The 23731-nt window shown below is 35.0% G+C and overlaps 1 protein-coding gene across 10 annotated transcripts in view; it reads right to left on the bottom strand.

Moving 5' to 3' along the window:
• Window positions 1-23731, bottom strand: part of VPS13B (vacuolar protein sorting 13 homolog B) — an 866934-nt gene that overhangs the window by 695790 nt on the left and 147413 nt on the right. For all 10 annotated transcript variants that reach the window (XR_002823075.1, XR_002823074.1, XM_023726045.1 and 7 more), the window contains exon 17: window positions 20126-20307. Coding sequence is in view for 8 of the 10 variants with exons in the window: in XM_023726045.1 (XP_023581813.1) it covers window positions 20126-20307 (182 nt within the window). In the remaining 2 variants the exon portion in view is untranslated. The remainder of the gene's footprint in view (window positions 1-20125; window positions 20308-23731) is intronic.

Genomic DNA, 23731 nt, shown 5'->3' on the forward strand with positions numbered 1-23731 from the left:
TGGTGGCACAACAGTTAAGCACTCGGCTGCTAACTGAAAGGCTGGGAGTTTGAATCCACCCAGCAGCTCCACAGGAAAAAGGCCTGGTGATCTGCTCCCATAAAAATTACAGCCAAGAAAACTCGATAGGTCAGTTCTACTCTGTCACATGGGGTTACTACAAGTCAAAATTGACACGCTGGCACCTAACAACAACAATAGGTTCTGACATATCAGAGTGTTCGCAAATTTAAAGTCCTCTGAGTTAAAATTATTTTTTCAGCATTCCAATTCTTAAAGCACACATTCCCTATTGAATTCCATTCTGGAAAAGAGAAAAAACAAATGCAGAATAAAGACATCAGCACACTGTATGCTTCCCTAAATAAATTTAATCAGCCTTGAACTTCCCCTGGTAAATTCACAAAAAAGTTAAACTGGGCAGTTATAAGCAGGAATTTCACAAATTTATTTTATCACATGACCAAAGGTTGGAATGTAGCTACGTGAAAACAATTTCTTAAAGATAGCAGCCAACTCTATTCTCTTATATAGCAGTAAAATGTTTTGAAACCATGCAAAAAATAATCAAAATTATTCCCCATATCAAATATGTTTGAAGGTAAAAATAAATTTGGTGCTGAACATGAAATAATCTAAGAGAAGGAACTAACAAATTATTTATATACCACATATCTTATTTCAGCTCCTGAAAAGAATGAAAATGTAAAACATGTGTGTTATAACTTGTTTTAAATGTATTCATTTAGGATTCATACTACAGGCCTGTGTGCCAAATGAAACAATCATAACAAAGACTATCTAGAACTCATAATAATAAATTTGTATGAATGTGATTCTTCAAGGCTGATGAACTTATACTGAATAAAAGAAATATTTTTATAAATAAAGTCATGTACAGCTAAGGAGCGCTGGTGGCACAATGGTTAAGCGCTTGGCTGCTAACCATAAGGTCAGCAGTTCAAACCTACTAGCGGCTCCAAGGCACAAATGACCTGGCAATCTGCTCCCGTAAAGATTATAGCCTAGGAAACCCTATGGGGCAGTTCTACTGTGTCCTATAGTGTCGCCATGAGTAGGCATTGACTCAATGGCACACAACAACAACAATCATGTATAGGTAAATGAATATGGTTCAAAGCATAAGATGGTTTTGTAATAGCTCGTTAATCAACACACAGGGTCGATATGAGTCAGAACCGACTTACGGCACCTAACAACAATCAACGCATTTGATTATACTGAATATTTCTAGATTGGCTTTTGAAGAATTTCTAATTACTCTATTAACTGTTATAATAATAATACAATCCAACTCAACTGCTTCTACGACTAGCAGAGTTTTTTTTACCCCCCTGTACTGTTTTTTTTTCCCCCAATATCAACTGCTCTATTTCTACCCTGGAAAGATTTGCACAGAAAAAGCACCAATTCATACATCTTTTTTAAAGAGGCTTGATTAGTGAGGTCCACAAGCTTCATATTTGCAGAGCTCTTATGTATTCTGAGATTCAACCCTATACTACCAAGAATAAAAAACATAAAAACACTCACATATACTATAGCTGAAAAATACAAACTAAAAATTATACATTTTTAATTTGTTTCAATTCAAAAATACCTACTGAATGTGAGTGGTTAGTATGTGATAAATCATATGTGAAAAGTCATATGGCTAGAGATCTAAAGGTATGTTATCTCATTTAATCCTCCAAATCACCTTCTGAGGTACACTGTTACCAGATATGGAAATTACAATTAAAACGTTATGTCCTTGACTGTGTTACTTAATGTCTCTGTGCCCCAATTTCCTCATCCAGAAAAAGCGAATAACAATGGCACTGACACAAGGCTATTCTAAGGATTAAGTGAGTTGATACATACAGTGAAACCTGTGAGAGCCAGAACCTGAAGGGAATGCCTTGTTTTTCCGGGTCTTGCAAGTTATCCGCCTTTCACAGGGTGCAGTCTTACCGCTTTCTATTGCTCGTCCTAGTGGAAAACATTTTAGTTTTCCTTCTCTGACGGGTTTCCATCTTACGTAGGCTCAGCTTTTGCAAGTTTTACTGAATAAGGCACTTAAAACAGTGCCAGGCACATGGTAATCAATTACGTGTTAGCAAATATTATTAGTTATTATTAACAATATTATTATTACAGAAGGGTATATATGGAATACTATATTTTAATAAACCTGCCAAGTGCTCCTTGTAATTGTTTTGATCATTTATTTAAAAAGGAGTAAACAGTAAATTTTGTGTCAATTTCCCCACAAAATTGGTTCCAGTAAAATTTAAAAGTATTGTGCTACTTTTCCGTCAGTTACTTTTTTCTTGATAATAGTCAAAATTTTAAACTCTTAGGACCTCACACTACAGTAAAATATCACTGCCTCACTCTCTGAGTAATCACTGTCCAACAGAATTATAATGCAAGCCACATATGCAATTTAAAATTTTACAGTAACCACATTAAAAAAGTAAAGATAGGTGAAGTTTTAAAAACATTTTAATTTAACCAAAGATACGCAAATATTATCATTTTAACATTTAATCAATGTAAAAATTAAGACATTTTACTTTCTTAATACAAACACTCTGAAACTAGTAAGTATTTTACACTTACAGCCATCTCAATTCAGACTAGCTACATATAAGTACCCAATAGCCACCTGTGGCTAGTGATTACAGCACTGGACTACACTATTCCGAGCTATTAAATACATAATTCCCTAAAATGTCAAACAAATTTATATGTCTCTCTTGTTCTTCCTCTGATAACTTTCCTTTCCTCCCCAACCCAAATTTCTAACTCATTCACTTACTCATGCATTGTGCTAGTAGGAGAACATGCTCCCCTGAGGAAGGAGAGACACAAGTCAACAATTTTAATACAGTTGAAAAGTAATCTGGGAGCAGCTAACCTAATATACTTGGGAGAGATGGAAGTGAGGTACAGATAGTTGAAGTCTAAATTGAGAAATGGAAGATAAGTGGGGTTAGGCCAAGTAAAAGAGGGAAGAACATTCTAGGCAAAGAAAACAACATGATAAAAGCCATAAAGTAAGAGAGAGTTTGGTGTATTTGAAGAACAGAAGGAAGATCAATGTGGCTTAAGCACCATGAACAAGAATAAGTAAGTGCAGCACATGATCTGCCCCATCAGGCATTCAAACTCTCCCAAAGGGAGACTTGAAAAACATAATAGGATAATAGGGGCTGGTAGCTGCCTATCTAATACTCTTTCTCAGCTACTAACAGAACTCTAATTTAGCTCAGAGTGAAAATGTACTCAGCTAAAAAAATGCTCACTTCCTAACTAGAATAAAAAGCAGATGTTGTTAGGTGTTCTGGAGTCGGTTTCGACTCATACAAACCCCATGTAAAACAAAGCAATCACCACCCAGTCCTGTGACATCCCCACAATCGTTGCCATGTTTGAGCCCACTCTTGCAGCCACTGTGTCAATCCATCTCATTGAGGGGATTCCTCCTTTTGGCTGACCCTCTACTTAAACAAGTATGATGTCCTTCTCCAGGGACTGGTCCCTCCTGATAACATGTCCAAAGTACGTGAGACGAAGTCCTGCCACCCTTGCTTCTAAGGAGCATTCCGGCTGTACTTCCAAGACAGACTTGTTCCTTCTTCTGGCAGCCCATGCTATAGTCAATATTCTTTGCTAACACTGTAATTCAAAGGCATCAGTTTTTCTTTGGTCTTCCTTACTCACTGTCCAGTTTTTGCATACATGTAAGGCGACTGAAAATACCATGGCTTAGTAGTGTTAAGTAATATAAACACTATTTTAGGAACTGTCCAGAACAGAATTAATATAGCAGGCCTGAGGCTGCTAACCTTCAAACGCTCTGCTTGGAAAGTTGGGCCTTTGATGGCATCTGAGAACTTGACGTGCCTCCATTCCCTAAACAATAAGGGTGGTTTACTGTGCCTAGACTTTTATACAAAAAATATGGCTTATGCTGAACACTTGCTTTCCTTCTTGGAGTCTGGAATTTTGGCCATGTGCTAGGCAGAGGGTGTCAATGTGACCTTTGGTACTGAATCACTACTGGGCTTCCCTGGGCAGAAACACTGCATACATGTTACTGCATTTTTCATTGCTGGTAACAGGAACACATTCAAGTGTACTCCCTTACATGAGGCAAAAAGCATAAGAAAGCCTGTGCATGGATTTCTCCAGACTCCACCTGTTTTGTTTTTTTTTTATGTTCTGGCTATTTATCCTTACTACTTCACTATAATAAATCCTAGACATGAATGTAACTGTATGCTGAGTACTGCGAGTCCATGCAAATCTCCAAATGTGGGGTTGGTCTTGGGGATGCCAGATACAAGAACTCATATTCTACTTTAACAATTCTTCACAGGTAATGTAAATCATGTTATTTTCCTGCTAACAATTATCTCTAATACTTCACAATTCCCTGTCTTTTATTTTAAGTGACTGACTTTATTCACCACTTAAACAGAAACAGATCTTCTACACCACAGATGGTGTCATAGGGGCATACCACAGATGGTGTCATAGGGGCAAAAACACCTGTAAGAATTAGTAATAACTGCAAACTATTAACATTCAGAATGTTCACCAAAAAAAAAAAAAAAAAGGCAGATATATAAACACTTACCAGTTTTAGACATTCTCCAAAGTAAATACTAGCTGTTGGGAATACAGTAGGGTCATGGTAAATGAGACATGATGCCTGCCCTCATGGAACCTATTTTCTACTTAGAGAAGACTTCTCTGAAGAACTGACATTTGAGCTGGGCTCTGAAGGATAAGTTGATATAAATAAGTGAGCTAGAAAGATAAGAGCATTGCAGAAAGATGTAATGGTTTTTAAAAAGCCCTAGGACAAAAAAGAAGTACAGTTCTTTTGAGGAGTGACAGATTAATAAGACACAGAACCAGATTTGACTCTTTACCCTACAATTAATAAGAAGTCAGTGAAGAGGGATTGCTATGATAAATCTGAATTTGTGAAAGCTCACTCTGATACATGGTAGAGAATGGATATGAAGCAGACAATAAATGATGGGGTTGCCCTAGATAAAAGTAAAGGTGAAGAGAAATGAGTACGTGGTAAAAATATTTAGAAGATAAATTTGACAATTCTTGGTGACTGACTTACTCTGGGTACATGATGAACCACAGGTATAGAAGTATCTGTGTACATATATTCAGTTATAATCACTTAATCCTATATATTTTAGATGAATCGCTTTTCTTTAACATGATGACGGTAAAAAATGACAAAAAGTTAACAATGAAAATTAGCTTAATTACTTCTTCTGCCTAGTATTGGATAAAGTGAATTTTAAAAATCACATAAAAATCATATGAATAAATATGCTAATTTTCCATAAAATCTCTACAAATAAAAAGTAGGGTTTTTTAATGAAAATGTTAAGTACAAGAATATAAACTCTATTAGGGTCAGCAAAATTTTCCCGGTAAATGGTGAGATAGTAAATGCATATAATCTCTGTTGCAACTATTCAGTCCTGACAATGCAGCATAAAAGCAGCCAGACAATATGTAAAGAAACGAGCATAACTGCATTCCAATAAAACTTCATTTACAAAAACAAGCAACAAGCCAGATTTACCAATTCATAGTGTAAAGAATGAGACAGAAGGCAAAAGTTTAGACAAGTGGTCAGGTCTGATACCTGTCCAAAATGAAACACTGCATTAGCCTTCCAAGAGGCATATCTAATATGGTCAATATTAACCTTAAAAAATAAAATGTGTAGTCAACAGATGATTACCTTGAAATAGGTCTGTTACCAGTTAGTGGGGATTACCACATCCATGAGGCTGATATTAACCATAAGCCTCTTGAACCTACGGTTGTCTAGAAAGGCAATTCATGACCTTAGTCTTAGATGTGCTGGGATATTAAAAAGGGAATATGGGTCAGCAGAAAAAATAGGCAGCCAGCAACTAAAATGGCACTTTAGGATGGAATTTTGGTCAACTCAAGCAGAAGTTCAATTCGTAGAACTAAGGCACATAGTCAAAGCAGGATTAATCGCAAAGTTGAGTAGATGTCCCCGAGTCACCTGAATATTGAATGTGTTTTCCTTAAATCATCATCAGATTTAAGGTGACTGGTCCCAGGCCCCGAGACAGGGCTGAACATACAGGCAGAGATCAAGTGGCTCCAGCTATAAAACAGAGTAAGGAGGATGGGGAGTATCAAGAAGTCTCTTAGAGAAATGAATTACTAAAAACTGACTCTTTACTTCTTCTGAAAAAGAAATCTACAGAAGTAGGTCAAGTCAGGGAAAAAATTATTAGCTATTTTACTGATAAGCTCTGTTTTCCGACTTAGAAATATCAACCTAACTTCACATGAGATCTTCTGAAGTTTTCTTCTCATAGTTAAATTTTGATAAGATTGATAATAAGGGTATTTTAATTACTCAAAAATAAGAATTTTTGTCAGAGAACTATTTCTTCTTTACTTTTGACATTAAAATTCAGAGTAAATCAATGATATTGCATATAATAATGTAATAATTGAGAACGATGACTTATTGAATTTATTTTATTTGAATATTTACAATAATTTTTTAATCTAGTTATTAGGATTACCTAGTAGTAACTGAAAGATACTTCCTAAAATGCAAGTGTCTAAACAATATGATCTATTACATTGTGTTTAAACAATATTATCTATTACACTGCACAAGAGCATGGCAAAAACTTCAGCAAACAAGTACAAACAATATACAGTGATTGTAATCAAAGACTATATACTACACTAGATTGAAAGATCTTTGAAAACAGGGTCCAAATCTTATTCATCTTCCTAGTGATACCATTTAGCATTGTGAATGGATGTTGGAAGAGACTGAAACATGCTCTTAAGCACACAGTAGCTAAAGTAAACAGAAGAAATAATGAAGTAAAAGAACTAAACGGAAGATTTCAAAGGGCGGTTCAAGAAGACAAATTAAAGTATTATAATGAAATATGCAGCAGGCAAGCCAAGAGGGTAGAATAGTCAGACACTTCATGTCATCCCTCTGAAAACAAAGATCCAAAAAAACAAGTGAATTGAATATATATGAAAATCTAGGAACCCTAATCATCACAGACAAAGCTGAAGAACTGGACTTAGTGGCAGGTGGAAGAACAGATGATTAAAAAACAGTGGAAACAGGAAACTACGGATCGCAGGATTGCCGGCGTCCTGCTAATTGAATCTGCAAAGCACAAAACAGGTCGAAGTAAGCAACAGCATCTCAAGCCAAAACCCACCCCATCTGGTACAGTCAAGCAGCAGCGAACCTGAATGCACCTCCAGAATCAAACAGGAGCAACATCAGACCTACAAAAGTTAAGTGCATGCTCCCAACCCACCACACGTGCTGGCCCCCAAACGTCTCCCCCCACCAGACCACCACAGCCAAGAAGCACACCCCATCACCTACCCCACCACAGCATTCAACAATGCCACACCCCCTAAGCCAGGCATCCACAGCAAATCTGAAGGCACTTGCCCCTTCACCCAGCCATTAGCATAGGGGGTCCATAGACTTGCAGCACCCTTCACCATGGCCCCAGTGCCTTACAGGCCAATCCAAGACTGCTCACCCTCATTAGCACAGAACAGACAGGGCATCCACCTGAAGCCCACCTTCACCTGCAGCAGCCAAGTGGGAGCTGCTGATCTGTGACATTCGACACCACTCCACTCCCTAAGAAGGGGCCTCACCCGCCCACACCAGGGGCCTGAGGGCCACTGGTACCACCCACTCCATCTAGCTGCCCACAACAAGGGCCTGAGAATTAGTGGTGCCTTCCAATCCGTCCAGTCAATGGCACCCAGTGCCCGAGGACCAGCTGCACTACCCCCCGCCAATATACGCTCTAGCAGACAGGGACACATCCTTTATCCAGGCACCTATCTTGCCTCACACATCGTCCCCCACTGCAACCAGAGACCTGTGCCTGCTCTGAACACCCCCACACAGCCCTGCCCACCTAGGACTATAGGTAAGAGTCCGCACCACACACTTGGTGACCGATGATCTGGACACCTATGTCTCGAACAACCATACCCCTGCAAGAACAGTGAACAGACTCCCAGGCTCACAAACCTAGTAGCTGCTCTGACCACCTGGAGACAGGAGGTGAGAGCTTCAATGATGCCAACAACCAAAGCAGCACACACGCCCAGCCTACCTGGACATATCAAAACAAAACAAAACAAAAATACAGGATGCAGTAAACAAAAATACAATAAATAAATATAATAACTCATTGACACATCGGAGACAACAGTCAATATCAAATCACATAAAGAAGCAGGACAAGATGGCTCCAGCAAGCGAACAAAATAAATAATCAGAAAACCTTCCAGAGAAAGATATGGCGATGGAACTACCTGACAAAGATTTCAAAAGACTAATATACAGAGCTCTCCAAGAGATCAGGAAGGAGATCAGGCAAAACTCAGACCAAACCAAGGAACATACAGACAAAGCAATAGAAGAATTCAGGAAAACAATACAAGAACAAAATGACAGAATAAACAGGCTGCTAGAAACCATACAGAGACAGAAACTAAAACTTCAAAAGATTAACAATAAAATTTCAGAATTAGCCAACACAATAGAAGGTCAAAGGAGCAGAATTGAGACAATGGAAGTCAGAATTAGTGAGACTGAAGATAAATCCCTTGACACCAATTTATCTGAGGAAAAATCAGAAAAAGGGAATGAAAAAAAAAATGAAGAAAGCCTAAGAAGTATGTGCGATACAATCAAGAGGAAAAACCTACAAGTGATCGGAGTACCAGAACAGGGAGGCAGGGGTAACAGAAAACACAGAGAGAATTTTTGAAGATTTGCTGGCAGAAAACTTCCCTAATATCATGAAAAACGAGAAGACATCTATCCAAGAAGCTCAATGAATCCCATACAGGACAGACCACAAAAGAAAGTCATCAAGACATATCATAATCAAATTTGTCAAAACCGAAGACAAACAAAGAACCCTGACAGTGGCTAGAGATAAACAAAAAATCACCTACAAAGAGAACCAATAACATTAAGCTGATATTACTCAGCAGAACCATACGGGCAAGAAGTCTACGGAATGACATATATAAAGCCTTAAAGGAAAACAATTGCCAGCCAAGAGTTATATATCCAGTAAAACTGTCTCTCAAATACAATAGCAAAACTGGGTTATCTCCAGATAAACAGAAATAGAGGGAATTTGTAAGAACCTGACCAAAATTACAAGAAACATTAAAAGTGGTCCTCTGGTTAAAGAACCAACATCAGACAACAATCGAAGATTAGGACAAGAACAGATCAACCAAGTATCAACCCAGACAGGGAATTCACAAAAACAAATCAACATTAAAAGACTGAAAATAGGGAACTAGAGATGTCAATATGTAAACAACGACAACATCAAAACAACAAAGAGAGACTAAATGGTGTAGTCATAGCATAGAACTTCCACATGGAGATAAAGTCAGGCAATATCAAGAAATAAAAGACCGGTTTTAACTTACAAAAATAAAGGTAAATTTCAAGGAAATCACAAAGGACACTAACAAACTTACCCATCAAAATAAAAAAGAAGAAAAACATGAAGACTCAGGAAATTCAAAATCAACAATAATGAGATGAAAAGAAAATACATAAACAAAAAGAACTCAGCACAGAAAATTAAGCGAAACAAAGAAACTGTCAACATCACAAAAAAATTGACAGCAGTAAACTCATACTTATCAATAATGACACTGAATGTAAATGGCCTAATGCACCCATAAAGAGACAGAGAGTGGCACAATGGATTAAAAAAACAGGATCCATCTATATGCTGTCTACAAGAGATACACCTTAGATACAAAGGTATAAACTAAAACTCAAAGAATGCAAAAACTACATCAAGCAAACAACCAAAAAAGAGCAGTAGCAGCAATATTAACCGCCAGTAAAATAGACTTTAAAGTTAAAATCCATCATAAAGGATAAGGAAGGACACTATATAATGATTAAAGGGTCAATACGCCAGGAGGACATAACCATAATAAATATATATGTGCTCAATGAGGCTTCTAAAATATAAAAAATTCTAACAGTATTGAAAAGAGAAATAAAAAGTTCCACAACAATAGTCGGAAACTTCTACACACCACTTTCAATACAGACTCAATAAAGATACAGAAGATCTAAAGGCCACAATCAACCAACTCGACCTCAGACACATACAGAACACTCCACCCCAAAGCAGCAAAGTATACATTCTTTTCCAACACACATGGAACATTCTCCAGAATAGACCATATTTTAGGCCACAAAGCAACCTTCAACAAAATCCAAAACATCAAAATAATACAAAGCATTTTCTGTGATAATAACTGTATAAAAGTAGAAATCAATCACAGAACAGCAAGGAAAACAAATCAAATACATGGAAACTGAACATCTTACTTAAAAACTACTGTAATAGAAGCAATCAAAGATGGAATTAAAAAATCCATAGAATCAAATGAGAATGAAAAAATATCATACCAAAACCTTTGGGACACAGCGAAAGCAGTGCTTAGAGGTCTATTTATAACAATAAACACACACATCAAAAGAGAATAAAGGGGCAAAATCAAAACATTAACCCTACAACTTGAACAAATAGAGAGTAGCAAAAGAAGCCCTCAGGCACCAAAAGAAAGAAAATAATATAGAGCAGAAATAAATGAAACAGAAAATAGAAAAACAACTGAAAGAGTCAACAAGACCAAAAGTTGGTTTTCTGAAAACAGCAACAAAAATCAACAAACCAGTGGCCAAACTGACAAAAGAAAAACAGGAGAGAAAGCAAATAACCTGAATAAGGAATGAGATGGGTGATATCACAACATATCCAACTGAAGTAAAAAGGATAATAACAGAATACTATGAAAAACTGAACTCCAACAAATTTGAAAACATAGAGGAAATAGACAAATTTCTAGAAACACACTACCTACCTAAACTAACACAAACTGAGGTAGAAAAACTACACAGACTCGTAACAAAAGAAGAGACTGAAGAGGTAATTAAAAAAAACTCCCAACAACAACAAAAAAGCCCTGGCCTGGACAGCTTCACTGGAGAATTCTACCAAACTTTCAGAGAAGCTAACTCCAATACAACCAAAGCTATTTCAGAGCACACAAAAGGAAAGAATGATCCCAAACTCATTCTAGGAAGACAGCATAACCCTGATACCAAAGCCACGCAAAGACACCATGAAAAAAAAAAAAATTACAGACCAATATCCCTCATGAACATTGACACAAAAATTCTCAACAAAATTCTAGCCAATAGAATTCAACAGCATATCATAAAAATAACACATCATGATCAAGTGGGATTCATACCGGGAATGCAGGAACGGTTCAACGTTAGAAAATCAATCAACATAATTCACCATATAAATAAAACAAAAGAATCACATGATCTTATCAATGGACATAGAAAAGGCATCTGACAAAGTCCAACACCCATTCATGATAAAAACTCTCAGCAAGTTAGGGATAGAAGGGAATTCTTCAACATAATTGAAGTATTTATACAAATCCAACAGCCAACATCATTCTAAATGGAGAGAGACTGAAAGCACTCCCCTTGAGAACAGGAACCAGACGAGGATGTCCTTTATCAGCACTCTTATTCGACACTGAACTGGAGGTCCTACCCAGAGCAATAAGGCAAGAAGAAATAAAGGGCATCCAAACTGGTAAGGAAGGTAAAACTATCCCTATTTGCAGATGATATGATCTTAGATCCAGAAAACCCCAAAGAATCCTCAAGAAAGTTACTGGAACTAATAGAAGATTTCAGCAAAGTAGCAGGGTATAAGATTAACATACAAAAATCAGTAGGATTCCTCTACACCAACAAAGACAACTTCAAAAAGGAAATCACCAAATCAATACCATTTACAATAGTCTCCAAGAAAATTAAGTACTTAGGAATAAATCTAACCAGAGACATAAAAGACACTACTTCAAGAAACCAAAAGAGACGTACATAATGGAAAAAACATACCATGTTCATGGATAGGGAGACTCAACATTGTGAAAATGTCTATTCTACCCAAAGCTATCTACACATACAATGCAATCCCAATCCAAATTCCAACAGCATTCTTTAACGAGATGGAGAAACAAATTACCAACTTCATATATAAAGAGAAGAGGTCTCAGATAAGTAAAGCATTACTGAAGAAGAACAAAGTGGGAGGCCTCACACTACCTGATTTTAGAATCTATTATACAGGAACGGTAGTCAAAACAGCCTGGTAATGGCAGAACAACAGACGGATAGACCAATCAAACAGAACTGAGAACCCAGACATAAACTGATAACCACTAATATTGTTGTTGTTATAATGTGCGCTGTCAAGTCCATTTTGACTCATAACAACCCTATAAGACAGAGTAAAACTACCCCATTGGGTTTCTAAGACTATAATCTTTACAGAAGCAGATTGCCATATCTTTCTCCCACAGAGCAGCTGGTGGGCTTGAACCACCAACTTTTCAGTTAAGAGCTGAATGGTGAACCACTGTGCCACTAAGGCTCATTAAATAACTCTGGTGGCGCAGTGGTTAAGAGCTTGGCTGCTAACCAAAAGGTTGAAAGTTCGAATTCACTAGCCATTCCTTGGAAACCCTATGGGGCAGTTCTACTCTGTCCTGTAGGGCTGCTATGAGTTGGAATAAACTCGACCACAACAGGTTTATAATATGGCATATACACAGAGAAGACTCACAGCTTTCATACAACCTCATCTTTTGCACATTATACAAGGATATCTCTAAAACCTTTTATGTGTCAAAGTTAGTCCTTTATGCATCTGCTACTGATGATCATCTAATTCCCTCCATGACAGTGGCTGCTAATCTCTGCTGCTGTGACAGGAGTCCCAGGGTCTGAAGGGTGGTAAAGATATACAAAGATGCTATAATAGGCTCTAAGCAGAGCAAATATTTCTCCCACCTTTCCGCCAGCCAAGCCATAGGTACACCTAACTCTCTATTCAGAAATGTAGCTTGTGCAATTGAAGCACGAAGGACCCTTGGGAACCCTAATCTTCCAAGGACCTGGAGTTTGCTTATATAAAAGGGTATTGTCATTCAGGGCAGATACTCCAGGCAGACAGTCTTCACCCAAACCAAGTCTTCTCCCTTTCCTCCATTTTTCTTGCTGTCCTCACTCCTACTATAGGAAAGACTGGTAGAAGTTACACAAGCAGTGGGCAAGAATCCAGGCAGAGGTATATCTGAGTTAAAAACATAAAAAAAAGGAAAAGCCAGACAGCTTCAAGCTTGTACTCAGATGTGAGTGGAGTGACTGGCAGAAGCCCCTCTTGCCTTGTGTCTGGTGGCAAAGGAAGAGAGGAACGTCTTTTGTGCACTCCTTCTCTCAGAATCTACGGGAAGATTTCAAGTTTAGGGACTGCCCTATCTTTCAATCAAGGCAACAAAGATAAGTCAGGGAGGTTGTGAGAACTGGAGATGTCCGGCTGGTAGGTCCCACAACCAAGCACCACCTCCTGCCCCTTATTACTGGTTACCTAAGATAGTTCTCACATATCCTCTTAATTTCGTAGCCCAAAAAATGTGATGCTTACAGGAAAGATATTTAACCATCAACTTTTAATTTTTTAAACTCTTATATTATTTTACTGTTCAACTCCAGACATTCAACTTTCAAACACAGTTTCAGATTTTATGTCTAATGGTAGAGTACTGAATGTGAATGAATCTACAGCCCCAAACTCTTGTTTTGTTATTTTTTACTCCCATATAGCCTTGTGCAAATTTCTTTAATAGTTTTAAAGCCTACAATACATTGTTCAAATTTCCTATCTCAAAGAATATACTAGAGATTAATAAAAACATTAACTACAAAGAACATTTAGAATTATTTCACTATTGCTATTTGGCTTTACTGTGAAATTAAAGTACTATTTTAAAATTAATAATAATTTCCATTTGCAGATAACTGGAAGTTAATCTACTAAAAAGACTTTTATCATGATTGTGTTTGTGGCAATAGTTTGACCTATATGTTCCCTGAATAAATAATTAAAATAAGTATTCTCTCTATGGTAAAGAGCAATCAAAATTCAGCAAAATAAACATAGTATTTGATCTTACATGAAATATAAAGATGCTTTCAGAATGAGAAATACATTTTATTTAAAAAAGCAACTATAAGAAGATCCAATAGAATCGGAAAAACTGAGATTAATGAAATTTTGCCACAAAATTTCAATTTAAATTAAGAAATGTCACTAGTTTTTTCTTTTATCTGAATGTAATCAAATATTTTAATATGCAGTACTTTGATGTTTGATTGATTCAGAATTTCACTCTAATACAGGTACTAGCATACTTTAAGAGATAAATATAGTAGGTATTATTAAACCAGTTTAAAAATTAACACTGTACTCTAAAAGAGCTGGATTTCAACATGCAGCAATTTATACTCAGATTAAGGTGACTTAACTGACAAAACCATTTTTCACTTGCTAAAAAAATTCTTCCAACACAGATATGCATTTTTGATAGACACTTCATTTTTAACTAACCTTAGACAATTAGATGTATGAGGAAAAAAACCTATTTATGAAAGTATACTGGTTTTGTTCTCCAATCTTCTAAATTAATTAAATTAATTCTACCTTTACAGAAATTTCTATACCACTACATTTTCGCATCTTCATCATAACTCTTAAATTATGCTATTCTATGCAACTAGGTCTCTCATTTTTCTTTTCTTCTAACGCCAGAGGAGGTGTGAACAAGTCTATTTCTTTACGCTGTATGTAACTGTCCATCTTTAAAGTCATAAGTAACCTTTTAATAGCTGACCTAGAAAATTTTACATCTCTGGTTAAAATCATGTCTTTTGCTTGTCAGTTACTTACTCCTAGAACTTAAAATACTATATAGTAAGTATTTTTTCAAGTGTTTAATAAGTGAATACAATTGGAAGAAGTATAATTTAGGCTGTGAATGAATAATGAACATACAAGCACAGTCTGCTTCAAAGGCAAAAAAAGTATCTTTCTACACAAACCTAACTAATTCTCTTTCAATCACATTATTATCAATATTAACTTACTGAACACAGTTTTTATGACACTGTTTGTAAAAGATTTTTTGTAAGACTGACAAATAATACTAAAACTATACACTACTTTTCAAAAATCCAATGAAATATATTAATTATAATTTATGGCACACTATCCCTTTCAAACTACTTTGTACACTCAGATTTCACACATTCAATAATTCTTATTTAGAATTATTTTTCAATTTCATCAGTCACTGATGCATTCTTTTTTAAATGATATCTAAAATAGCCATTCCTATGTCAAGAGGTCTCATTAGAAAGAAAATTTACAAACATTACCAAATCTGAGAATACAGAAACAAAATTTATTATTACAAACATGTCTCATTAACATAGCAAATAAGTTTTTGAACCGTATATTAATTATTCATTTCTTAATAATGTATATTCTGTAAATGAGCTCTGCACTCAGAAATCCAAGTGAAACAGGATTTTTAAGTTAAAAAAATTCATAATTATGCAAAATTCATGTAGGAGCATTTTGAAACAGATTCACAAGTCTTTTTTTCCCCTCCAATTTAAATATCAAGAAGTCTTATTAATTGTTCTTAATGCAAATATAATTCTACTCATTTTTATTTTTACACAAGAATAAATTTAAAGTCAACGCCTCTATCTAGCAAAAAGAAAATTAACAACAGCTCAAGTAAGGTATATTTAGAACACATTACAAGTGTTTTTCAGATGTGGGAAAAAAAACTAGTTTGAGTGTTTTTCAGATGTGGGAAAAAAACTAGTTTGAAAACAAAAGAACACAAAAAGCACATCACTACACCTCAAATGTTTTTCCTAAGTGGCTAAAGAACTATTCGACAACTCCAAAACCCTTTTTATAATGCACACCTGGGAAGAATATCGCATCTGTAACTTTGCTCAGAGTTATACTGATGTGGTTTCAGACCAGATGTTTAAATGTTACAGTATGTACATTTTCTTCCCCTCTTCTAAGGCAAAAGTAAAGTAAGAGGAATATTTGACTTCACTCCACAAGAGACCTATTTAATAGTTTGGCGGTTATGTAAGTAAAGGTAGCTTGGCTAAGTCAATGTTGACGACATACAGAATGACATGATCCTAATGAGTTGGAAAATATTGGCTCTCATGAGAATAGACCAGATGCTACTGAGCTGAGAAAGCTACTGTATTATTGAATTTCATTTTTATGAGGTAAAATTTATTATTCAACCATTAAGGTATCCCACATGAAATCTTGCATAAAATAGTTTTACAGTTACTTTCTGGAAAGTAGATTTTTATTTTAACATCAAGACATCATTTAAATGAGGGATTCAAATGTCCATTTGATCATCTTTAGCACAGATTTTAATCTGTAAGTAATTCCCCCCAAAACACCAGATTAATGGAACTGGATTGTCAACAAAACAATGAACTATCTGAATAAGAAAAAGGTGGTAGCAAGTCCTTGTTTTCCAAAGCAAACCAAAGCCATGTGTGACACTGTATTTCATCTTCTGGCAAAATGCCAAGGGTTAGAATTTCCACTGAGTACCATCAACACCAAATATAAAGAATTAATTATGTTAATATATGTGTGTGTACATGTATATTTTTCAAAACCGCGAATTAATAATATATATTTAGTTCAAACTTTAGCATCTCTGCTTTATCCCTTATAGTTCCTTTATTTTAATTAAATTTCCAATATTAGATATTCTTATTTTAACAAGTTCTAGTAGAGTAGCAAATTTTAATTATCTTAATCTACTACGGATCTCATTTACCAGAGAGGTAGTTTGGTGTCGCAGAAATAATAGTAACAGAAAGGTCCAATAGCCTGGCTTTGAAAATCAGTTTAGTCAGTGGAAAGCTATGTGATGATATTTAAGGAAAACACTATGTTGTTCTGAGCATAAATTTTCCCATATGTTTAAAACAAGATATATAACCTGCCAACATCAATATTACTGGTAAGAAGCCAATGAAATTAATGTGTGAGAAACAGCAACCTAAAAAAGGTGAGCCAACTCAGACTATTTAAGTAAGTTTTATGGCATCCAGTTCTCTACAGTATGCAGATCACTAGAGGAAAAACGCTTACCAAAAGCTGTAAAGTATGTGAAGAGTAGATGAAAAACTAGGATTTCATATTTCTATTATCCCACTGTATTGTCATATAGATTTACAGATCTATTGCTGTACTCTCCCTTGTAATCCCTACAATAATCCTTCACTGTGGTTCATAACAGATTTCTAAGAGCCTGACATGATTTCTTGTATACAACTATGTCAAAGGTGCACCAATACACACTTTCTTTACTAAGTCTAAACAGTTAGACCTAATCAATGTCTTGAATTCGTTCTGCTCACGGCAACTTCACTACTCACTATCCTTCATGCTTTCTTTCCTTGCCCTTTGAATTTGCCTTTGCCCTTTATCTTCTCGGCTAAAACACTGTATCACTTAGATTCCAATTCAAACAGAGATTATTTCAGTGTCAGGAACTTTTTATCCTAGAACCACTTCCATTGATAACATTTTCATATGGATGATTCTGGCATGGTTCTACATCCAGGACAAGAACAGCAAATCAACTCCAGAAATACCGTATTTGACACTCACAAGAGCTGTATGAGTAGATACGAAGATATCATTACCACTAGTTTACAAATAGGAAAATTAACTGAAACTCAATGAAATAAAGTGACTTTCATTTCACTTCAATAATCTCTCCTAAATTTCAATAGTTGAAAAGTGAAAATATTCTTAATGCCTGACAAGGTGGTAAACCATTGACTACAGTAATATTTATATGTAGCATGCAGATTAATAAAATTCAATGCACAAAATCAAATCTCTAAGGAGCATTCACATAGAACTTTTTTAATTTTCACTATAACTAGGGATGAAGGATTCATCACTGTGGTATTAAAGAACAAATAATTCTATATGCACACAAATATTTTCTTAAAGTCTTATAGATAAACTGATTCAAAAAATGGAAACAATTAATGATTGTAACTATCACCACTATCTAACTCCAAAACATTTTCATAACTTCAAAACGAAACCCTGTACCCATTAGAACTCACTCTCACCTCTCAATCCTGCCTTGGCCCCTGGCATCTACTGTATCTATTTTCTGTCTCTAGGGATTTCCCTATTCTAGGCATTTCATATAAACTGAATCATACAATATATGGCCTTTCGGGTCTGGATTCTTTGACTTAGTGTAATGTTTCCAAAGTTCATCCACACTGTAGTATGTATCAGTATTCCACTCCATTTTACAAATGAATAATATTGCATTTTATGGATATACCACATTTTGTTAATCCACTGATCAACTGATGGACAACTGTGTTATTTCCACTTTTTAGCTATATGAATTATGCTGATAATGACCATACATTTACAAAATTTTGTGTGAATGTTGGTTTTCAATTCTCATAGGTACATACCGAGGAGTGGAAACGCTGGGTCATAGAGTAACTCTATGTTTAACTCTTTAAATAACTGACAAACTGTTTCAGAAAGTAGCATCAGTTATTTTTTAAATTAACAATTCAATAGAAATAGATAAATTCCAAATAAGCAAAAGAAGAAGAATCAAATGAGAAAGAACAGCAATTACAAAAATGAAGCACAGCACAAACAGTATAAAACGAAATAAAACAGTATAATAAACACAAGATCAAAAAACAATCACACTAATATAAGTGGATTAAATTTACTACTAAAAGGCAAATTATATGACTTGATTAAAAATATCCACCTATACATTATTTCCAAGAAACACACATAAAGCATGAAAACATATACAGGTTTTAAGTAAAAGAATGAGGAGGAGGTTTAGAAAATGCCAACCAAACGAAAGCTAGCTGTAGATGTGTTAATATAAGAAAAAAATATATAAGTCAAAAGACTTTCTGAGGAATAGAGTCAACACATTTAATAAAAGAACTGATTTAACAAATATAAACATATATATATGTACGTATTTATATATGTGTGCACACACATTTGTAAAATTTATATACTATTTCAGGAGATTCAGAGAATTCAAAGCCATTCCATAAGCCTCAAATTAAGAATCTCTAGGCTAACAGAACATTTGTCTTCTCATTCTTTATAAAATCCTAAAGCCTGGCAGCAAAACAATTATAAAATTTTATATTAGTCACTGGTTATATCAAATCAGATTATTCTAATTATAATGTATTTTTTTAGATTTTAAAACATAATTCCCCATACTCAGGTCTAAAATTAAAACTTTCAAAAGCATTATAAAAACAATAAAACAATGTTTTCTTTTAATAGACAGTAAAATTTTTTAAATGTTAGCACTTTAAGCATGGTTACACAAACTTAATAAAACTATTTTTGTGTGTTACTGACAAAAGTAGCATGATCATTTTAAACTGAAACAACTAAAAAGGAGCAAAGGTTTTGTAAGCTTCTGTTTACCTGTAAACTAAGTGAGATGAGGATAATCTCTCTCATATCTTATACTGACGGCAAGAGATTTTTTTTTTAGTAGTGAATTAAATCATTCAGGATATAAGATTAATGTTTTTCACACAAACGGGAAAATTTGCTTATCAGCTCTTAAAGTATTATGAGTAAAAACTGTATTTAACTTTACCAGGAAAATCAAACATATTATACTTGATTTAGTTATCATTTCAAACATACATTCCTCCCCTCAAAAATCATTCATGCAAGGCCAAAGTGTCAACTGTACAAGGAGTTGGTGAAAAATAATATTTTGCAACTATAAAATATATCCAGAAATTGGTTCCAGGGAACAAAACTGGATGGCTTAACTCATATCCTGGATTTTAAACATGAGCTATAAATATCCACTTTCACAGAAATATACAATAATTTGAGCACGCTAGACATATGGAGTTGAATGATAAAATATTAGTCACATCTAATAAGAAGTTTCCATATACTTGTCAAGAAGATTGTGCTCTTCTTACCTATACTTTGGAAGACTTCACTCATCAAAGCTTCTTTCACTGCTGAAGAGCTGACATTTCCAATATGAGACCAACTTTGATATACTGCTTGCAGCAGCAGGGTCTGTGCTCTTGTAGCTTGAATAGTGAGATTTGGAAGTTCAAATATACCTTCAGTTATAGGAACCTGAGATCGTTTAGTCCTGCATTTAAAAAAGAAAGAATAACAACATAATAAATACCATTTGCAAAGATATACTGAATGAATTAAGTTGCAAGAGAAGAAAAAGGTATACTTTCAGTATATTTTAAAATAGTATTTAGTCGAATAGACATGCAATTCGGTTAACTTTAAATAATTTTCACTACTAAGAAACTCTTATAATAATGATAAGATAGAAAAATACAAACTAGAATACGTCCAAACACACGTTCTCATGCATATATTCTACTCAACCAGTTTTAAATTTTCATTTAATACCAACATTAACAATAAAAGTAATACTAACAAATATTTATAGAGGAATTATTAGCTGATCTGCATTGTTCTAAATATCTTCAATCTATTAACTCATTGAAGCTTATCATAATAATTCAGTGAGAGAGGTACTATCATTATCCTCATTTTTCAATGGGGAAGCCAAGACACAAAGATATTAATTAAGTTACTGAATGTTATACAACTAAGAAGTAGAGAAACTGGGGTTTTAATCCAGACAATCTGATCCAGAGTCCCCGTCCTACATTTCCTCTCACAAGTATTTATGAACTATTCACACTATACTCATGGTCCCTACTTCACAGTGGCATGGAAAAATTATTTTCAAAACTTTTATCCTGGAATATATTTCTATCCTGAAATATATTTCTATCCTAGAATACAATGCCTTATTCCATTTTTGAATGAGGTACCTCGCATAATTAAATTATCCAAATAATAAAGCTTAAAAGTAAGGAAGCATTTAAATAATGTCTGTAGGCACAAGAGCTACTGATGGTTAATTTTTTTTAAATGCAAGATAAAGTGGAAGAAAGAGAAACAAGAGATAGGAAAAAGAAAAAAAAATCTCAAGTTATGGATGGAACTGTGTCTTCCCAAATATATTATGTTGAAATCTTAAGCTCTATACCTGTGGATACAATCTAATATAATGTAATCACCTCCCATAATGTGATCTAATGTGATGTATGTAATCAACTGATCAGTTGAGGTTATACCAGTGTATGGTGGATCCTAACCTAATCAGTTCTGAGATGTAAAACGAGCAGGATCTACACAGAGACTAGTGGGTACACAGGGAGGAAGGCAGATATTATGTGAGGATCACAAACGAAACAAAGAACAAGGCTACTGATTTGGACTTTCAGCATCCATAACTGTGAAAAATAAATTTCTGTTCTTTAAAGCCACCTATTTGTGGTATTTCTGGTATAGCAGCACTAAGAAACCAAGACACTTATTAAGATACTAGTACAGTGGCTTCAGTCACTCCCTCCTTCTTCAAACCAACTATTCACCACTCTTTAAAATTTTCCATACCTTATCTATAGACATACAGTACTGGACATCTCTTCTATATCACCTCAAAAGTCTCTCAGATCCACCTCTTCCTGCTATAGAGAAAAATTTCAGGCAGATATCAACTGGCATTGCCTAAAGCTACCCTGCAATCTGAGACACCAGACCGGACTACCATATTTTTATGCAATTAATGGACACATTCTAGGTTTACCAATTGCTCCCTCCAGCCTCGCGAGGTATTTTTGTAAGCAAGCTATGCTAATTTTTTTACAGCATAAAAATGCGATAATCTGCAGTCGTCAATGCAAAGCCTAGAAGTACCGGGAAAATTCTTTTCCCTTTTGTCCCCTTGACTGACAATTCTGAGATGAATTTTATAAGTCTCCTAAGAAGGTCCCAGAAGATCTAGGAACAGGGAGTGAAAGAAGACTGAAATAATTGGACAAAGTCTTATTTAGCTGTGGAACAAAATCAAGTAATCTCACATATACGTAATTAGAGTTCCAGAGACAGGAATGAAACGGGGCGGAGTTAAGAAAAAAAAATTCTGGAATAGATGGTCAAAAATTTTCTAAGTTAGAAGAAAACAATAACCCAGAGATCTAAGCAGTTTAACAAATGCCAAGCTGAAGAGAAATAAAACTATACCAAGGCACATCATAATGTAATTGCTGAAAACCCAGTGTTAAAGAGAAAATTCTTAAAAGCATCCAGAGGATAGAAAAACACATTACACACAGAGGAAGAAAGATGAAAATGAAAGCAGACTTTTCATTAGAAACCATACCTATCAGAAGACAACAGAAAAACATTACTAAAATGCTGGGGGGTGGGGAGTAACTGTCAACTTAGAGTTTAAAGTTCAGAGAAAATATATTTAAAAAATGAAGGTGAAAAAATAATTGAAAAAGTTAACAAGATCAAAAGCTGATTCTTTGAAAAGATCAACAACATTGATAAACCACTGGCCAAAATAACAAAAGAAAAACAGGAGAGGAAGCAAATAAGCCAAATAAGAAACGAGATGGGCGATATCACAACAGACTCAACTGAAATTAAAAGACTTGCAACAGAATACTATGAAAAATTGTACTCTAACAAATTTGAAAGCCTAGAAGAAATGGACAAATTTCAAGAAACATACCACCTACCTAAACTAACACAAGCAGAGGTAGAATAACTAAATAAATCTATAACAAAACAAGAGATTGAGAAGGTAATTTAAAAACTCCCACCAAAAGAAGCCCTGGCCCTGACAGTTTCACTGGAGAATTCTATCAAACTTTCAGAGAACAGTTAACATCACTACTGCTAAAGCTATTTTAGAGTATTGAAAAGGATGGAATACTCCCATACTCATTCTATGAAGCCAGCATAACCCTGATAACAAAACCAGGTAAAGATACAGCTAAAAATGAAAATTACAGACCAATATCCCTCATGAACATAAAACACAAAAATCCTCAAGAAAATTCCAACCAATGGAATTCAACAACATATCAAAAAAATAATTCACCAAGATCAAGTGGGATTCATACCAGGTATGCAGGGATGGTTCAACATTAGAAAAACAATCAATGTAATCCATCAAATAAATAAAACAAAAGAACCACATGATCTTACCAATTGATACAAAAAAGGCATTTGACAAAGTCCAACACCCATTCAAGATAAAAACTCTCAGCAAAATAGGAATGGAAGGGAAATTCTTCAACATAATTAAGAGCATTTATACAAAGCCAACAGCCAACATCATCCTAAATGGAGAGAGTCAGAAAGCATTCCCTTTGAGAACCGGAACCAGACAAGGATGTCTTTACCACCACTCTTATTCAACATTGTGCTGGAGATCCTTCCCAGAGCAATTAGGCTAGAAAAAGAAATAAGGGGCATCCAAACTGCTAAGAAAGAAGCAAACGTATCTCTATTTGCAGATGATATGATCTTATACACAGAAAACCCCAAAGAAAACTACCAGAACTAACAGAAAATTTCAGCAAAGTATCAGGATACAAGATAAACATACAAAAATCAGGTGGATTCCTTTAAACCTACAAAGAGAACTTCCAAGAGGAAATCTCCAAATCAATACCATTTATAAAAGC

This window comes from Trichechus manatus, unplaced genomic scaffold, assembly GCF_000243295.1.
Source record: "Trichechus manatus latirostris isolate Lorelei unplaced genomic scaffold, TriManLat1.0 scaffold00009, whole genome shotgun sequence".
NCBI lineage: Eukaryota > Metazoa > Chordata > Mammalia > Sirenia > Trichechidae > Trichechus > Trichechus manatus.